We start from the raw sequence: 18,102 nt of genomic DNA, 5'->3' as shown, positions 1-18,102 counted from the left end.
TGATACCAAAACCAGACAAATATGTCACAAAGAAAGAAAACTACAGGCCAATATCACTGATGAACATAGATGTGAAAATCCTCAACAAAATACTAGCAAACAGAATCCAACAGCACATTAAAAGGATCACATACCACGATCGAGTGGGGTTCATCCCAGGAATGCAAGGATTCTTCAATATATGCAAATCAAGCAATGTGATATACCATATTAACAAACTGAAGAATAAAAACCATATGATCATCTCAATAGATGCAGAAAAAGCTTTCAACAAAATTCAACACCCATTTATGATAAAAACCCTCCAGAAAGAGGAATAGAGGGAACTTACCTCAACATAATAAAGGCCATATATGACAAACCCACAGCCAACATCGTCCTCAATGGTGAAAAAATGCAACCATTTCCACTAAGATCAGGAACAAGACAAGGTTTTCCACTCTCAGCACTATTATTCAACATAGTATTGGAAGTTTTAGCCACAGCAATCAGAGAAGAAAAAGAAATAAAAGGAATCAAAATCAGAAAAGAAGATGTAAAGGTGTCACTGTTTACAGATGACATGATACTATACATACAGAATCCTAAAGATGCTACCAGAAAACTACTAGAGCTAGTTAATGAATTTGGTAAAGTAGCAAGATACAAAATTAATACACAGAGGTCTCTTGCATACCTATACACTAATGATGAAAAATCTGAAAGAGAAATTAAGGAAACACACCCATTTGCCACTGCAACAAAAAGAATAAAATACCTAGGAATAAACCTACCTAAGGAGACAAAAGACGTGCATGCAGAAAACTATAAGAAAATGATGAAAGAAATTAAAGATGATACCAACAGATGGAGAGATATAACATGTTCTTGGACTGGAAGAATCAACATTGTGCAAATGACTATACTACCCAAAGCAATCTACAGATTCAATGCAATCCCTATAAAACTACCAATGGCATTTTTCACAAAACTAGAACAAAAAAATTCACAATTTGTATAGAGACACAAAACACCCCAAATAGCCAAAGCAATCTTAAGAAAGAAAGACGGAGCTGGAGGAATCAGGCTCCCTAACTTCAGACTATACTACAAATCTACAGTAATGAAGACAGTATGGTAGTGGTACAAAAACAGAAATATAGATCAATGGAACAGGATAGAAAGCCCAGAGATAAACCCACGCTCATATGATTACCTTATTTTTGATAAAGGAGGCAAGAATATACAATGGAGAAAAGACAGCCTCTTCAATAAGTGATGCTGGACAGCTACATGTAAAGAATGAAATTAGAACACTCCCTAACACCATACACAAAAATAAACTCAAAATGGATTAAAGACCTCAATGTAAGGCTAGACACTATAAAACTCTTAGAGGAAAACATAGGCAGAACTCTCTATGACATAAATCACAGCAAGATCCTTTTTGACCCGCCTCCTAGAGAAATCGAAATGAAAACAAAAATGAACAAATGGGACCTAATGAAACTTCAAAGCTTTTGCACAGCAAAGGAAACTTTAAAAATGATGAAAAGTCAGCCCTCCGAATGGGAGAAAGTATTTGCAAATGAATCAACTGACAAAGGACTAATCTCCAAAATTTACAAGCAGCTCACGCAGCTCAATATCAAAAAAACAAACAACCCAACCCAAAAATGGGCAGAAGACCTAAATACACATTTCTCCAAAGAAGATCTACAGATTGCCAACAAACACATGAAAGAATGCTCAACATCATTAATCATTAGAGAAATGCAAATCAAAACTACAATGAGATATCATTTCACTCTGGTCAGAATGGCCATTATCAAAAAATTCTACAAACAATAAATGCTGGAGAGGGTGTGGAGAAAAGGGAAGCCTCTTGCACTGCTGGTGGGAATGTAAATTGATACAGCCACTATGGAGAACAGTATGGAGTTTCCTTAAAAAACTAAAAATAGAACTACCATACAACCCAGCAATCCCACTACTGGGCATATACCCTAAGAAAACCATAATTCAAAAGAGTCACATACCAAAATGTTCACTGCAGCACTATTTACAATAGCCAGGACATGGAAGCAACGTAAGTGTCCATCAACAGATGAATAGATAAAGAAGATGTGGCACATATATACAATGGAATATTAGCCATAAAAAGAAACGAAATGGAGTTATTTGTAGTGAGATGGATGGACCTAGAGTCTGTCATACAGAGTGAAGTAAGTCAGAAAGAGAAAAACAAATACTGTATGCTAACACATATATATGGAATTTGAAAAAAAAGAAAAAAAAAGGTCATGAAGAAACTAGGGGCAAGACAGGAATAAAGACACAGACCTACTACAGAATGGACTTGAGGATATTGGGAGGAGGAAGGGTAACCTGTGACAAAGTGAGAGAGTGGCATGGACATATATACACTACAAAACATAAAATAGATAGCTAGTGGGAAGCAGCCGCATAGCACAGGGAGATCAGCTCGGTGCTTTGTGAGCACCTAGTGTGTTCGGATAGGGAGGATGGGAGGGAGATGCAAGAGAGAAGAGATATGGGAACATATGTATATGTATAACTGATTCACTTTGTTATAAAGCAGAAACTAACACACCATTGTAAAGCAATTATACTCCAATTAAGACGTTAAAAAAATTTTTTAAAAAGGCTAAAATAAAAAAAACCTCCAAAACTACAATGAGGTATCACCTCACAGCAGTCAGAATGGTCATCATCAAAAAATCTACAAACAGTAAATGCTGGGGTGGGTGTGGAGAAAAGAGAACCCTTTTGCACCATTGGTGGGAATGTAAATTGATACAGCCACTATGGAGAACAGTATGGAAGTTCCTTAGAAAACTAAAAATAGAACTACCATATGACCCAGCAATCCCACTACTGGGCATATACCCTGAGAAAACCATAATTCAAAAAGTCATGTACCACAATGTTCATTACAGCTCTATTTACAATACCTAGGAAATGGAAGCAACCTAAGTGTCCATCGACAGATGAATGGATAAAGAATATGTAGCACCTATATACAATGGAATATTACTCAGCCATAAAAAAGAAATGAAATTGAGTTATTTGTAGTGATTGGATGGACCTAGCGACTGTCATACAGAGTGAAGTAAGTCAGAAAGAGAAATACAAATACCGTATGCTAACACATATATATGGAATCTAAGAAAGAAAAAAAAATGGTTCTGAAGAACCTAGGGGCAGGACAAGAATAAAGACACAGACGTAGAGAATGGACCTGAGGGCATGGGGAGGGGGAGGGGTAAGCTGGGACAAAGTGAGAGAGTGGCATGGACTTATATATACTACCAAATGTAAAATAGATAGCTAGTGGGAAGCAGCCTCATAGCACAGGGAGATCAGCTTGGTGCTTTGTGACCACCTAGAGGGGTGGGATAGGGAGGGTGGGAGGGAGACGCAAGAGGGAGGAGATACGGGGATATATGTATATGTATAGCTGATTCACTTTGTTATAAAGCAGAAACTAACACACCAGTGTAAAGCAATGATACTCCAATAAAGATATTTTTTAAAAAATTCAGAAGAAATAAAATTGTCCCTGTTACATATGACATGGTCTTATATGTAGAAAAACCTAAAGACTCCATACCAAACCATTTAGAACTAATAAATTACTTTAGTAAAGCTGCAGGGTACAAAATCATCGTATGAAAATCACTCGTGTTTCTACACAGTAACAGTGAACTATCTAAAAAGGAAATTAGGAGAACAATCCCATTTACAATAGCACCAACAAAAATAAAAATACTTAGTAATAAACTGAACTAAGGAGGTGAAAGACTTGTATACTGAAAACTCCAAAACACCAGTGAAAAAATTTTAAAAGAGAAGCAAACACAAAGACATCCCATGTTCATGTATTGGAAGACTTAGTGTTGTTGAAATTTCCATACTACCCCAAATGATCTTCAGATTCAATGCAATCCTTGTAAAAATTTCAATAACATTTTTAATAGAAATTTTAAAAATATATAATTCATATGGAATCACAAAAGACCACAAGTAGCCAAATTAACCCTGAGAAAGATGAATAAAGTTGGAGGCATCACACTTCCTGATTTCAAAATATATTGCAAAATATATTACAAAGCTACAGTAATTAAAACAGTATGGTACTGACATAAAGCCAGACATACAGATGAATGGAACAGAATAGTAAGCCCAGAAATAAATCCAAGCATATATGGTCAACCAATCTTCAACAAAGGTACGAAAAACACACACTTGGGAAAGGACAATCTTCAACAAATGGTGCTGGGAAAACTAGGTATCCACTTCCAAAGGAATGAAAATGAACCCTTATACCATACACAAAAATCAACTCAAAATGGATTTAAGACTTAAAATAAGACCTGAAACCATAAACCTCCTAGAAGAAAACATATGGGAAAAGTTTTATGTTATTGGTCTTAGCAGTGATTTCATGGATATGACACCAAAAGCACAGGCAATAAAAACGAAAGTAAACATGTGGGACTATGTCAAACTAAAAACTTCTGAACAGCAAAGGAAACAAAAGTGTAAAAAGGAAACTTATGGAGTGGGAGAAAGTATTTGCAAACCATATATCTGATGAGGGGTTAATATTAAAATATATAAGGATCTCCTACAATTCGATACCAAGAAAACTAATAAACTGATTTAAAAATGGGCAAAGGACTTGAATAGACATTCTCCAAAGAAGACTGACAAACGGCCAACAGGTATATGAAAAAATGCTCAATGTCATTAATAACCTGGGATGTGTAAATCAAAACCACAGAGAAATATCACTTCGTATCTGTGAGGATGACTATTATTAAAAGAAACAAAAGACAAATGTTGGCAAGGATGTGGAGAAATTGGAACCCTTGTACACTGTTGATAGGAATGCAAAATGGTGTAGACTTTATGGGAAATAGTATAGAGGTTTCTTAAAGATTAAAAATAGAACTATTATATAATCTAGCAATCCCACTTCTTAGTAGTTCTCCAAAAGCCATGAAACCAGAATCTCCAAGTGATATTAGCACTCCTATATTCATCACAGCACTATTCACAACAGCCAATATATGGAAACAACCTAAATGTACATTGACAGATGAATGGATAAGAAACGTGGTATATACATACAATGGAATACCATTCATCATTACAAAGAAGGAAATTCTGCAATATGTAACAACATGGATGAACCTTGAGGACACATGTAAAGTGAAATAAGCCAGTCACAGAAGGATAAATACTGCATGATTCCACTTATATTGAGGTATATAAAATACTCAAATTCATAGAATCAAAGAGTGGAACAGTGGTTGCCAAGGGTTGGGGGAGGGGGAAATGAGTTACTAATCAACAGGCATAACGATTCAGCTAAGCAAGATGAATAAGCTCTAGAGATCTGATGTACAACACTGTACCTAAGGACAATAATGATGTATTGTGCACTTAAAAATTTGTTGTGTGTAGATCTCATGTTATATGTTTTTACCACAATAAAATAAAAAATTTAAAAATTGATTGGTTAAAAAAAGAAGGTCACCCAGCCTAAGTAAAATATTTTTGGTGGATCACACCTTAATTATGTAAATAGATATTAATGTTGATAAAAATCTATTCTGTTATTAAACACTTCCAACTTACTTTCATAATTTGCTCCAACTGTCATCAATCAGGGAACTTTCTTTGTTCCTGATCCACATTCCTCATGCATATGCCTGAACTATTTTACTCCAGTTTTTTGCTCACTTGCAAGGGTAATCAACTGTCACCATTCATCATGATTTAAAAACCATTATTGCAATAATCTTTTCTTCCTTGTGCTTAAAAACCACAGTTCCTTTTAGATATTTATTTTGAGTAGTAGTGTGTATTATCTCCCTATCTACAGATGAGTTTTCTTCTTGTCCCCTAAATATTTTCTAATTTTTCTCATAAAATATGGGACTTTAAACTGGAGCTGAGTAGCTTTAAGTGTTAGAGGCTATTACATGAATTGACCTTATATTGCAATAGCAATTCAAAGTCCAACATTCATAATTTTTAAAATTATTCTATTTTCCTGCAAACATTTTAAGGATGATGTTAGCATTTTCATTTCACAAATGAGAAAACTGAGACAGAGAGACAGGTATAATTTGTCAAAGAGACATGGCTAACTAGTAAGTATCAGAATTGAGATTTAACATCAGGTCTCTTACTAGAACTCTCTGGCTGTTTCTATCACACTGCAATCTTTGTGTGAGTGCAGAGCTAAAGAGATGTGTTTACCAGCCCTTCTTTGGGAAGATCAATGAATTTCCCCGACAGGACATATTGTTTATAGGCTCTACAGCTTAACAAGAGAGACTAATAAGTGATCCTAAAACACTGGCGGCAGTGATGTTCCACAACCTCTAAAAATTCAACAAAAGGCACCAAGTCCTCAGAAGTGGGAACATATGACTTAAAGTAGTTAACAATCAACACACTACATATTTGTAACTAATTTAAGCATCCAATCCAAACATTATACAGCAGCTAAAGACTGCACCAATAATTTAAAGCAATGGCACTTAAGGAGTTAATATGCAGAGAGGCAAAATATCTTCATCAAAAGAAGCATGTGCCTCGCTTTTTTACCTTCCCTGGCCTGGACTTTGATGTCTTGGTTAGTGACTGGCCAGCTGGCTGCTAGCTTGATAAACAGAGAACCTTCACCCATCGCACAGGCCTTTGTGATTAGGGTCTGGCATCTTTAAGAAGACATTCCACACAGAGGTATGCCAGAAGGAGGGGGCTAAGGAAGATGGGGAAAGCAGGATTTGTTAGCTAGTGAGAGGTAGGGGTGGTGAGGGAGACTGGCCAGGAAGCCTGCTGCTCCTCACAAGGTTAGGCTGAGCAAATTGCAGTGATGGGCTTCTCATTTAAGGGAGCTCAGCATGAATGTATAAAGTCTACTCTTAGAATCTCTCTACCTCATGTCAACCCAAATCACATTTCTTTTGCTGCAATTCACTCATCCTTTAATTCCTCTTGGTACCACACCAAATCTGAGATCCTCTCCGATTTTAGCTTTGAGTCATTTTAACAGAGTTCCTAATGACCCAACTTGAGGTCAGTATATCCTGCTTCCTCAGACAACATTAAAATGAGCACAGAGAGGACTGTTCAATCTCTGCTCAGGATTGGCCTTGGATGATTCTAGAGTGGATTTCATGTTCCTTGTCAAAAATTGCTAAAATGGGGGGCTTCCCTGGTGGTGCAGTGGTTGAGAGTCTGCCTGCCGATGCAGGGGACACGGGTTCGTGCCCCAGTCCGGGAAGATCCCACATGCCGCGGAGCGGCTAGGCCCGTGAGTGATGGCCGCTGAGCCTGCGCGTCCGGAGCCTGTGCTCCGCAACGGGAGAGGCCACAACAGTGAGCGGCCCGCGTATCACACACACACACACACACACACACAAAATTGCTAAAATGGGTTTGCCATTTGAAGAACTAAAATTATTGTTTAGAAGTGACTAAAAGAGACTGCCACAAAATGCTTCGGATAAGAAAATTAAAGACAATATGGTGGTCGTACAAGGAGTCTCATGATTTTCAGGGTATTGCAAAGTATTTCTTTGCAGAACTCTTCTTTTCAGCTCCCTCCCCTGCCCAGCGGGTAAGTAAATTGTTTGATAATGAGAATGTTATGACCATAACAAGGGTGACTAAAAAAGAATCGAACATTTTAACAAATCAATTAATTAGTAATTAGATGATATATAAACATGTGGTCAAACCAATTTTAATAGGATCTATCACAGTTATTTCCATAATTTTACAAATGGTCAGTTTGGGCTATTAGATGAAATTGCAGAAAACCCAGTCTAGTAATAAATGTCACTCCAAAGCCCAGAGCCTCTTAAAGGAAGGGGCTGTGCCATGTCACATTCATCTTTGTGGGTATACCGGTCCTGACACATCACAGGTGTTTAATAAATGCTGTATCTCTCCTTTATAAAGACATAATACATAAGGAACCAAGGTCTAAGAAGCAAATTGCAAAGGAGGTAAATACACACACTGGTTAAACACCTGGTGGCAACCACAAGGCAAATAATGCAGCTTAGCATTGCCTTCCCCACAGCTGACCATGCTTGTCATGAAAATGATGTGTTGTGTTGAAATTATAGTTGCCTCCTGGTAACTGAACAAGGAGGCAGCTTGAGGTGAGTGAACTGACTTTTTTTTTTAAAAGAAGAAATTTGCATTTTAGATATTGTTACTTTTAGTGGATCCAAGTCAACTAGGAGTAAATTCAGCTCTCAGCGTGCACCTTTCATTTTCTCTAATCTTGGCTCTCTTTTGTTGTTTTGATCATAAACTTGGACAAAAACATTTTTTCCCCTGACGTTATGGTATCGTGCTGTCTTGTTCTCCAATGAAAATACCTAATATTGGAGCTTAATTAAAAGTTAAATTGTTTCCACTTCACAGCTATCAGAAGAATCTATTACAGTGTTTGTTTTTTCTTCATGTGAGATAATTTGGGGAAATGCTAGCTCCTCACTCCACAGAAGGTCACTAACTAAAATGAGATGGTTTAGTTGATAAGCATTCTTTAAGGAATGTGGAGTGTTCCCAAGATCCTATCCTTGTAGGGCTCTGGGCTCTGGAATGAAATCAAAGTCTTGTTAAAAGCTCAGCATCTAAATGTAGCCATTCAGAAAATAGGCATGAAAATTCCTTTCCCCTTCTAAGATATCTGTTCTTTAAAGGGTTGTGAAATATAAAATAATTTTAAAGGCCTTACCCACTTAGCTCAAATTATAAAATACATACAATGTCAAAATGGGCTAGGGCTTAAGCATAACAGTTATCACTTGATTATTTCATATATGTATATATATATATATATATATATATATATATATATATACACACACACAGCCCTCTCTATATCTATTATTTGTAAGTATCTCTCTACACATAAATAAATAAATATAGATAGATAGGTAGATAATACCTTCTGAGAGTCACTTATATCACTGAGTGTTATCAGACAAGATGCAGGAAAGTATTAATATATTTTCTTGGGAACCCAGTAGGATTTTTCTGTTTTTGTGTACTCTATTCCTTGCCTTAATAAAGGCACTGACCCCAAGGAAAACTAACAAACCAGGATCCCAGAACAAAATCCTAAATGTTGAGAAGTCAGGACAAGGACACACTGAGGTGCTTTGATGTGGGGGTCAGCGGATGATCAAGAAGAAGTCTTTGAACCATGTTTATTTCATGAGCCTCCACCTCTGGACTTCTATAAATGAAAATTTCCCATGCCCGTTTAGTTCCACTTATGTGATAAGTTTGTTGGACATTCCCCTCAGTTAAATCATTTAAGGGGAATCAACTGCCTTAAACATGCCTAAAACATTCTGGCCCAGGTACCCCCTGCAGCCTCCTGTCCCCCCCGCCCCGCCCCGTTCACCATACACCAGCTACCCTCGTTCTTTATCTTCTCCAAGGTTCCTCAAGCCTCCTTCTGCTTCTGTGCACTCACACATCCTGTTCTCTCTGGTGTCTGCTCATCCTCTTCATCTTGGCATGGCTAAGCCTCATCCTTGAGCTCCAGCCTAAACATCTTTTTTAAAGGAAAGCCTTTCCTATATCGCCACCATGCCCTGCTGTGGGTCTAATTAGGGTCTTTGGTTAAAACTTCCCACAGCTTCACAGTTTTCTTTCATGGCACTTATCACAATTGCCATGATTCAGTTCCCTGTGTAATGACTTGTTTATTGTCTGTCTCCTCGACTAGACTGTAAACCCCATTAAGGCAGGAGCAGTGCTGACACTTAGCGAGATGGTGCCCGACCTATGATAGATGTGCCATGAACACTTCTGGAATGAATAAATAGAAGGTACCCACTAAGAATCTAAAGCCACTTGCACCTCATTTCCATCCACTTGGGTGGTACCTGACTGGAAACTTTTGGCCTGAAGTTTATTTAAGAAAGTGCCTGAACCCCTGTCCCACTTCCCTCTGCCCTCCCCCATGCCCTCCTCTCCTGAAACACACACACACCCCAGGGAGTCTGTGAAAACTGCCAGTGAAAGATACCACTTTTTACCGCAGAATCTTGTCACACGTCCCGGAATTTTATAGATAATATATACTTGTTGTTTTACCCCAGTGGTTACCAGAAAGGAGACTTGCTCTTAATGAAACTTTAATGCTCTTGCCCTTCCCATTAACGGATGATTGGTAAGACTAATGATCAAGTAAGAGAGAATCAGAAAAATAAATGGTCATAAATTAAATCCTACCATGATCTAATTCTACTGAGATTCTTCTTTTCAAAATATAAACAGCTCTGTCTAAGTTCTCCACTGGAACCCAAAGGTGCATTTTTCATTCAGCCCAGTGCACACCTTAGGGAAGAACAGAGCTCTAAATCATGAAACTAACATATTTCCACATTTCTTCTGATAAACTGAAGTGCATCTGGCACCACCCTCAGACTTTCTACAGAATTTACAATACAAAGATAATATTAAAAATCAAAAGTAAAAGAAAAACATTTGCGTTTCTAAAAGGCAATATCTTATGGATATTACCTTAGGAGAAAATAAAATGTTTGACTTAATACCAGCTGTAGTAAAATGACCACAGGGACAGGTCTAAATGGTTTATTAAGTAAGAAGGATTGAACCTATGAAAAATTGTTCTCTCCTAGAATATTTCTAACCCACACATGTGATTTATGTCATGGCAGAATTCAACACAAAAGGTCTATTGTTTTTGGCAAAATAACCTGCAAACATGCTTAATTAGGATGCAAAGTGAAAGCACAGTTTAATACTGTTGACAGCCATGAACTTTAGACATCAATTTCTACTATTATTATTATTATTTTACTTATGGAAATATAGGAAAAGCAGTAAATATGGAACTAGAAGACAAAGTTATCAACGAGATGTAACATTTAAATCTTACCATTCTCATTTGTGTGTCAACATCACAAATAAAATGCTCTGAACACCCTACCTTGGAATGGAAATGAAAGAAATCGGTTTTGCAATCAAAGCTTACCTTCATTGATATTTGAAAAAGATGTCAGCATTTAAGTTAATCAATATCTATTTCTAGAAGGCTTTACTTTAAGAAGTGATGGCCTCTTTCTGGGGAGAAGGGATAATTCTTTATACTGACATTCCATTCCATTTACTGCAAGATGAAAATGAATGCCACCATTAAATGAATTCCATGGTCAGTCAATATTCAAAGCAAACTTTTCTATTGTAACCACTTAGTCACCATTCTATAGGAATATTTAGATTCTAAAAGTAAGTCTGCAAGAATATAACACAGCACCAGTTTCAAACTGGTAATGCCCAGCTCTTCCAGGGTCATGTCTCATAATTCTTTGTTTCTATGGATCAGAGACTCAGGATGTGAAAAGGGAAGACCAGGTTCCAGGTCTGAATGAGGCAAAAGCAGAATCTGGTTACACTGTCTGGATATTGTAGCCAGTTCACTTATTTAAATTTTAGTAATCATTTTAAAGTGACAATTTATGTGTGACAAAAGACAAGGTAAGATGTAGGGTTAAAGCATTACATGGTATAGCAGAAAGAGTTCTGGCCTCTGGTTCTTTCCTTCCCACTGCTGTATACCTTCAGATAAATTATGTCAGTAACTTTCAGTTCTGGGCCTTTACTTCCTGTTTTTCTTTCCTTATCTGAAAATGACAGTTATTGTGAGAAGGATCAGGCAAAATCATGAAGTCTACAAAAATGGTTTTAATAGTACAAAATGGCACAGAAGGTCAGGATACTTCTGTGAAGCTTGAAAAATGTATCTACCAGAGATCACCAATCTGAAGAGTTAAAATTAAAAACTTCAGGGTGGGTATCTGACCTGAGGTATCTGAACTTACTGTTTCAAGTTCTTATTTAACCTCTGTAGACATAGTCTTAGAGTTGAGTAAAGTGTTAAAAAGTTAACTAGGTACTCTATTTTATAAGATTCTATTAAAATTTTCACGGATTTATTTCCTATTATAAAATTAATACATGCTTCTTGTAGAAGCTTCCAACAGCTCAGAATTCTGTAAAGAAAAAGTACTTTCCCTCCACTGCTCCCTGCTTTTTCCTGCTCTCCCCACCGCTCCACACAAACACACAGGCATAGGACTCTACATTTCCACTCCTCAGACATGATCATTATGGACAGTTTCTTGTAAAATTAAATACTCTGAAAATGGAAAACATTGGTAGACAATATCAATTTTAAAAATGTTAAATTAAAGAAAAATCTAGCATTATCCCATGCCAGTCAGAATTGGTGAAATCTCAAATTCCCTTGGGACAACAGAATGACCAATTGCTGGGTGAGGGAATTGAAACAATAACCCTGTACACAAACTGTCTGGAGTGTATGGCTAGAGCCAGCCTACAGCAAAGATGGAAAAAAGCCTTCAAGGAACACCACCTCCTCCTCGTGGTTAACAACTTGATGACGTTCTTCAACATGTTTTAATGATTATCGTATCTTCCTCTTCACAAAGGACTGATTTATTGTGGTTTAAATTTAAAGAATACTGGTTTCCCAGTTTTGAATCAGGCTTAGATTACAGAACACATAAGATCAATGACTTTCTTCTAGGCAAAACACCCCTGAAAGCAAAACCCACAACTAACCCCACAGCGTTCATTTAAGTGCAGAAGGAACAGTCCTGGGGAAAAGTTCTTCACACAGTTCTAGACGCTTACTGCTTCCACCACCCTCCGTCTCTACTCCTCTTCCCATACCTGTCATCAGCACCTCCACACTTAACACTTCCACGGCACCTTAAATGCACAAACAACTTCATGTATTATTTATCTTAATCCTCAAAACCATTTTGTCAGGTAGAAAGGACAATCTTAGCTTTTCAATTTACAGATTAAAAACACTGAAGCTCAGAGCAGTAAAGTGATTGGCCCATGATTATTCTCCACTAAAAGTACGTTTGCCCAGGTATACTACTGCTGTCTAGATGTCTATCTCCATTTCAGAGCTCTCCTCTCAAGATCCCACGTGCAATCACTGATTCAACATCTGCACTTCAGTGTCCAAATGTGGTTAAACTCAGTTTTCCAGGCTCAGCCCATAATATTCTCCCCCAAACTTGTTCATTCTCAACGAATGGCACCATTATCCTTTCAGTTGTTCAAGCCCCAAACCTAGGCACCATCCCTCCCCACTACCCCCTTTATCAACATGCACGTAGACTCGATCACCACATCCTATAGATTTTGCCTTCTAAACTTTTCTCAAATCTGTCCACTTCCCCTTGTCTTCACCATGAACACTGTAGTCCAAGACCCCAGCATTGCACATAACAATCATTTCCATGTTACACTCTGTCTTTTGCACACCACCCCCATTCCATGCATTCTCCACGCTGCAGCCAGAGTGATCAGGTAATTTCTCTGCTTAAAATCTTTTGTTGGCTTCCCAGTGCTCTTCAGATAAACAGAAGAATCCTTAGTGTGGCCTATAAGGGCTAATATAATCTGACCCTTGTAAGCTGGCAAGATAAGTGAGCTCTTTCCATAATTTCAGAATACTATGATGTCTTTTAAGTAATAAATAAATATTTAAGCTTCTGTATTTTTCATAATGCATAACATTTAAAACTTAAGTGTATTGATTAATTGTAGAATGAAGTTTGCATTCGTGGATTTTTTTAAGCATTAGTAACACAATCATATATAAACCTTATTGATCCTTCTGAAATTCTTCTTTAAATATAACCAAGTTCATATTATTGTAATAACATATGCATTAAAATACATGCACAAATATATATAATAAAATATATATTATTTATATAACATTTGTAAATTATATCATTCATTTTATTGTGTGTAATTTCTATCTGCTGCAAGCCTTTGGATAGCTGGAGAAATAGAGGCATGGACATTTCTCCCACGTTGTATGAATCACTCATCTCAGAGTTTAAAAAACATCAGCTTTATGGCTGTGTGACTTGTGCAGTTGCCCAGAGCCTGCGCTTAGAGGAGCCCCATGCTTGGTTTATTGCTCTACAGTTGCTGTCTTGAAATTCTTAATTTTTGCACATTTTCATTTCACCCAGGGCTCCAAAGATTATTAATCTGTTCCTGCTAAAAACATTTTTTTTAATGTATGTAGAGTTGAACTCTCTCATGTCATCCACGACCAAAGTGTTTATTGTACTCTACTTCTGTATTTCAAGAACTCAACAGGAGAAGAGCTCTGAGAACCACCAGAGTCAGAATTGTCAGTCAGTGGGGGGATCTATATATTCTGTGGCCATTCATAGATTTCAGACCAACAAAACATGAGGTTATACTCAAAAAATGAGGTTTCTAAATAGAGTGAAACCTGGTTAACAATTTTGGCAAATGAGGCAATGTCAACAGATAGCTAATGGGGAACATGCCTTGGATTTAGCTGTTACTTGAGATAAGTACTGGCCTAGATTACAGGGGATAGCTGGAAAAAGGCAACTGTAACCAACATTACCTTATAGAATCAGGTGATAGCCATATTAGAAATATTTTTATTCTTTATAAAGTTCTTCAATACTTTTTTTTTTTTTTTTTTTTTTGCGGTACGAGGGCCTCTCACTTGTTGTGGCCTCTCCCGTTGCGGAGCACAGGCTCCGGATGTGCCAGCTCAGCGGCCATGGCTCACGGGCCCAGCATGTGGGATCTTCCCAGACCGGGGCTCGAACCCATGTCCCCTGCATCGGCAGGCGGACTCTAAACCACTGCATCACCAGGGAAGCCCCAAAGATGCTCATTTTAAAACACATCATGTGTTACTTTTATCTTGTCAAAGTTGAAAGGCTGCTGACATCTGTAAGTCACCATTAAAAATTATTATTATTATTTTATATCAAAAGTGCATGATCCTAGAAGAGTTGATTTACTACTTACCCTAATTAACTTAGGTGAATTTAAAAATTACTATCTAGGTAAAATTTAAATTTTAGGCTGATAATTTTCCCTCATGAACTCAAAATTTATTTACACTATGAAAATTTCAACTTCCTTGAGAAAGTTATGCTTCTGAGATAAAAATTAAGTAATAACAGTTTCTAGAAATTCCTATTAGTGATAAATGTGAAGCATTCAGGTATAATGGTATATTCTTCAAGAAGATGAGTTTTGGTGTCAGACTTGGGTTCAAGGCTCTGCCTTGCTCTTTATTATGTGACTCTGAGCAATTTACTTGACCTTTCTGAGCCTTTGTTTCTGAATTCAAAATAGGGATCACAACACTCAATAAACAAGGCTGATGTGGGGATCAACTTAGCTAACAGACATAAGAGTTCAGCACAGTGACTTGGAAGGATAAATACTCTACAAATGCAGCTATCATCATTGATAGGATTTTTCCTCCAGGATTTTAATCTATTAAACAGTTACCTTATTGACAGGAGTAATGTTTTTGACATTGTAGTAGAAGCCGAAATAAACCATGTTGAAAACTCCGTGACGTCCCAAAGTTGCTGTAAATCCTTTGTTGAGGCCCTGGAGTCCCAAGCCTTCCTTCTTAATGATGTGTCTTGCATAACTCATGGTGGATGGTTGCTGCACGAGAGAGGAGAAAGGTCATCTTTGGGACTGTGAAACAGAATAAATTACAGTTTTAACTTCCCTTCAAGACCAAAATTATTAGGGACTTATTTTTCCCCAAAGATGAATAATCATGCCTAGATTCATGCTTTTTAAAATTAGGAAACCCCAAAAGTAAACAAAATTGCATGCATAACAACAGGCCTTAAAGGGAAGATTGTTGGCCAAGAAAAAATATCTTTGATGGAATTAGTGAAACTAATGTCATATAATAACTAACATCATTTTCGACATGTCAATAGCTGCATCCAATTCTGGATCATCCACACTAATAGAGGGGATTAACCATATAGATAAACTAGTAATCCATACTGGTAATCCATAACTGTGCATAATCCAAAAGGAATGTATTTTTGGCTCCTGAATATTTACCTTTCTAATTATGTTTTTCTAAAGTGAATGTTACAATTAGTCCTGATTCCATTCCCTCAATAGTTTAAACTGGCGTTAGGTTAGAAATCGGCTGTGGATAAATTAGCAGTTGATTGTAGACTTCCTCAAGAAAGTGGGCAATCAGTGTGTGTAACACTTGCTGTGATAAATGATAAATCAATGGTGTTGAGAGTACTGGGTTACCTTTAATTTACTTCCTTCCAGCCCTTTGATTGATTACCTAAGGTTGAAATACCTTGACTGCTGGAACCCAGTCAGTGCTACTTTTGGAACTTGCTAAAGAAATCACTGTAGTTTGCCCTGAGTTTTATAATTCATTACAGTACAATTACAACAATTCATGTGGGTTTTTAAATAAGGTTGAGTGTTTCCTTTTTGGAGGTACAGCACAAAGGATCTCTCTCCCTCTTAAATTTTGAATTCTGAATAGTAAATAAGGGGAAACGTTCAGCATTTAATTTTTTTCCCATAAGGCAAGCACTGAGATGACGCATATTTGAAATTTCACTGCAGCAGGTTGCTGGAGTGATCATGGCAGTCTGATGCACTCACTGACTAAAAGTGTTTTCTTATCATGTGCGATTAAGGCTGTGTCAGCAGAACAGAACAAATCCAATCAAGGCTTTTCATCCAACTTTGTAGCTATGTAATTAACCTGATACATTTAAATGAGTTTGTTTAGAGAGTAAACCCTATAGCTTTTACTGATAAATGTTTTAAAACTCTAGCTACAATTCTACACTCAAATTCATCTTTTTATTTAAGAGGATTAATTACAATAAATTACATTAATCTCAAGAAAACCCTTTTTTTGTGACATGAGAAAAACACATGAGAACGTACCTTAAAACAATAAAAGACATTTCATATCGGAAAACCAAAAATTCTCAGAAGGTTAAAGTTCAGTCTCTCTGCTACAAAATGGGATTTTTTTGTTTGTGTTATGGCACATTGACTATCAGCCCCAGTTATTTATTTTGGTTTTCAAAAGAGACTTGAGGACAAGTTGAGCAGAAGTTCATTTCTGTTGGAAAGACTCTGAAAGTGCTGAGCAAACTCCTAGGCACTGCTCTCTTGTTGTGAGGAAGGCAGCCTAGAGGGCAAAGGCAAGGAAAGGAGGCAGCTCTCCTGGGGATGAAAGAAACTAGGCGGAAGTGAGGCTGCCTGGGTCCAGACTGACCAACACCAGTCCTCCCTGCTTCTAGCCCAAGCTTCCTCTCCATCCTCACCCACTCTGAAGCCCCGAGGGCAGGAGAGATGGGGAGGTCAGAGGCCGTCTAGATTCTTCAGCAACAGAGGAACCAATGACTTTGAATGAAAGTGCAGATTAACATGGCTTTCCCTAAATAAAACAGGTATAAAGATGTGTCTATCATTTAAAAATCTAGTGTGCTAAATCATCAAAATTTAAAGAGAGGACTTCTATTAGATCTTTTTTAAATTAATTTTTATTGGAGTACAGTTGATTTACAATGTCGTGTTAGTTTCTGCTGTACAGCAAAGTGAATCAGTTATACATATACATATATCCCCTTTTTTAGATTCTTTTCCCATATAGGTCACTACAGAGCATTGAGTAGAGTTCCCTGTACTATACAGTAGGTTCTTATTATTTATCTATTTTATATACAGTAGTGTGTATACGTCAATCCAAATAGCATTTACTGATGGTCCATTGCCTGATTTCTACCAGCTTGGATGTTAGGTAGGTACGAAGAAATGTAACACATGGATTTTGACTCAAGTGCCTTGTTGAGTTTGAACTCAGCTGTGAATAATTAAGCAAATCAGGGGGTAGTACAGTAGTTAGAAATAGGGGGTCAGAGGCAGACAGTCCCAAGCTTTGAATCCCAGAAATATCACTTGCTAGCTTAAGCAGGTATTTTATCCTCTGATTTATCCTCACTTCATTCATCTGTAAAATAAGGATAATAATAGAATCTTCCTCATAGGATTGTTGTTGTGATGATAAATAAGTCAGTGAACTCAGCCCTATGTAAGCATTTACCATACATTAGCTGTTAATAATAATGGCAATTATGAAGATAATAAAACTAGTTATAATAGTAAAATAAC

At 37.2% G+C, this 18,102-nt stretch overlaps 1 protein-coding gene across 2 annotated transcripts in view; it reads right to left on the bottom strand.

The window, feature by feature from the left end:
* SLC25A21 (solute carrier family 25 member 21) overlaps positions 1-18,102 on the bottom strand; it is a 520,681-nt gene that overhangs the window by 24,092 nt on the left and 478,487 nt on the right. The window contains exon 7 of one of the 2 annotated variants that reach the window (XM_065872078.1): positions 15,424-15,588. The exons of the other annotated variant lie outside the window; for it this stretch is intronic. Coding sequence (XP_065728150.1) covers positions 15,424-15,588 — 165 coding nt within the window. The remainder of the gene's footprint in view (positions 1-15,423; positions 15,589-18,102) is intronic. 2 annotated transcript variants of the gene reach the window in all.

Source organism: Phocoena phocoena, chromosome 2 (genome assembly GCF_963924675.1).
Source record: "Phocoena phocoena chromosome 2, mPhoPho1.1, whole genome shotgun sequence".
Taxonomy (NCBI): domain Eukaryota; kingdom Metazoa; phylum Chordata; class Mammalia; order Artiodactyla; family Phocoenidae; genus Phocoena; species Phocoena phocoena.
This window is presented reverse-complemented; position numbering and strand designations above follow the sequence as displayed.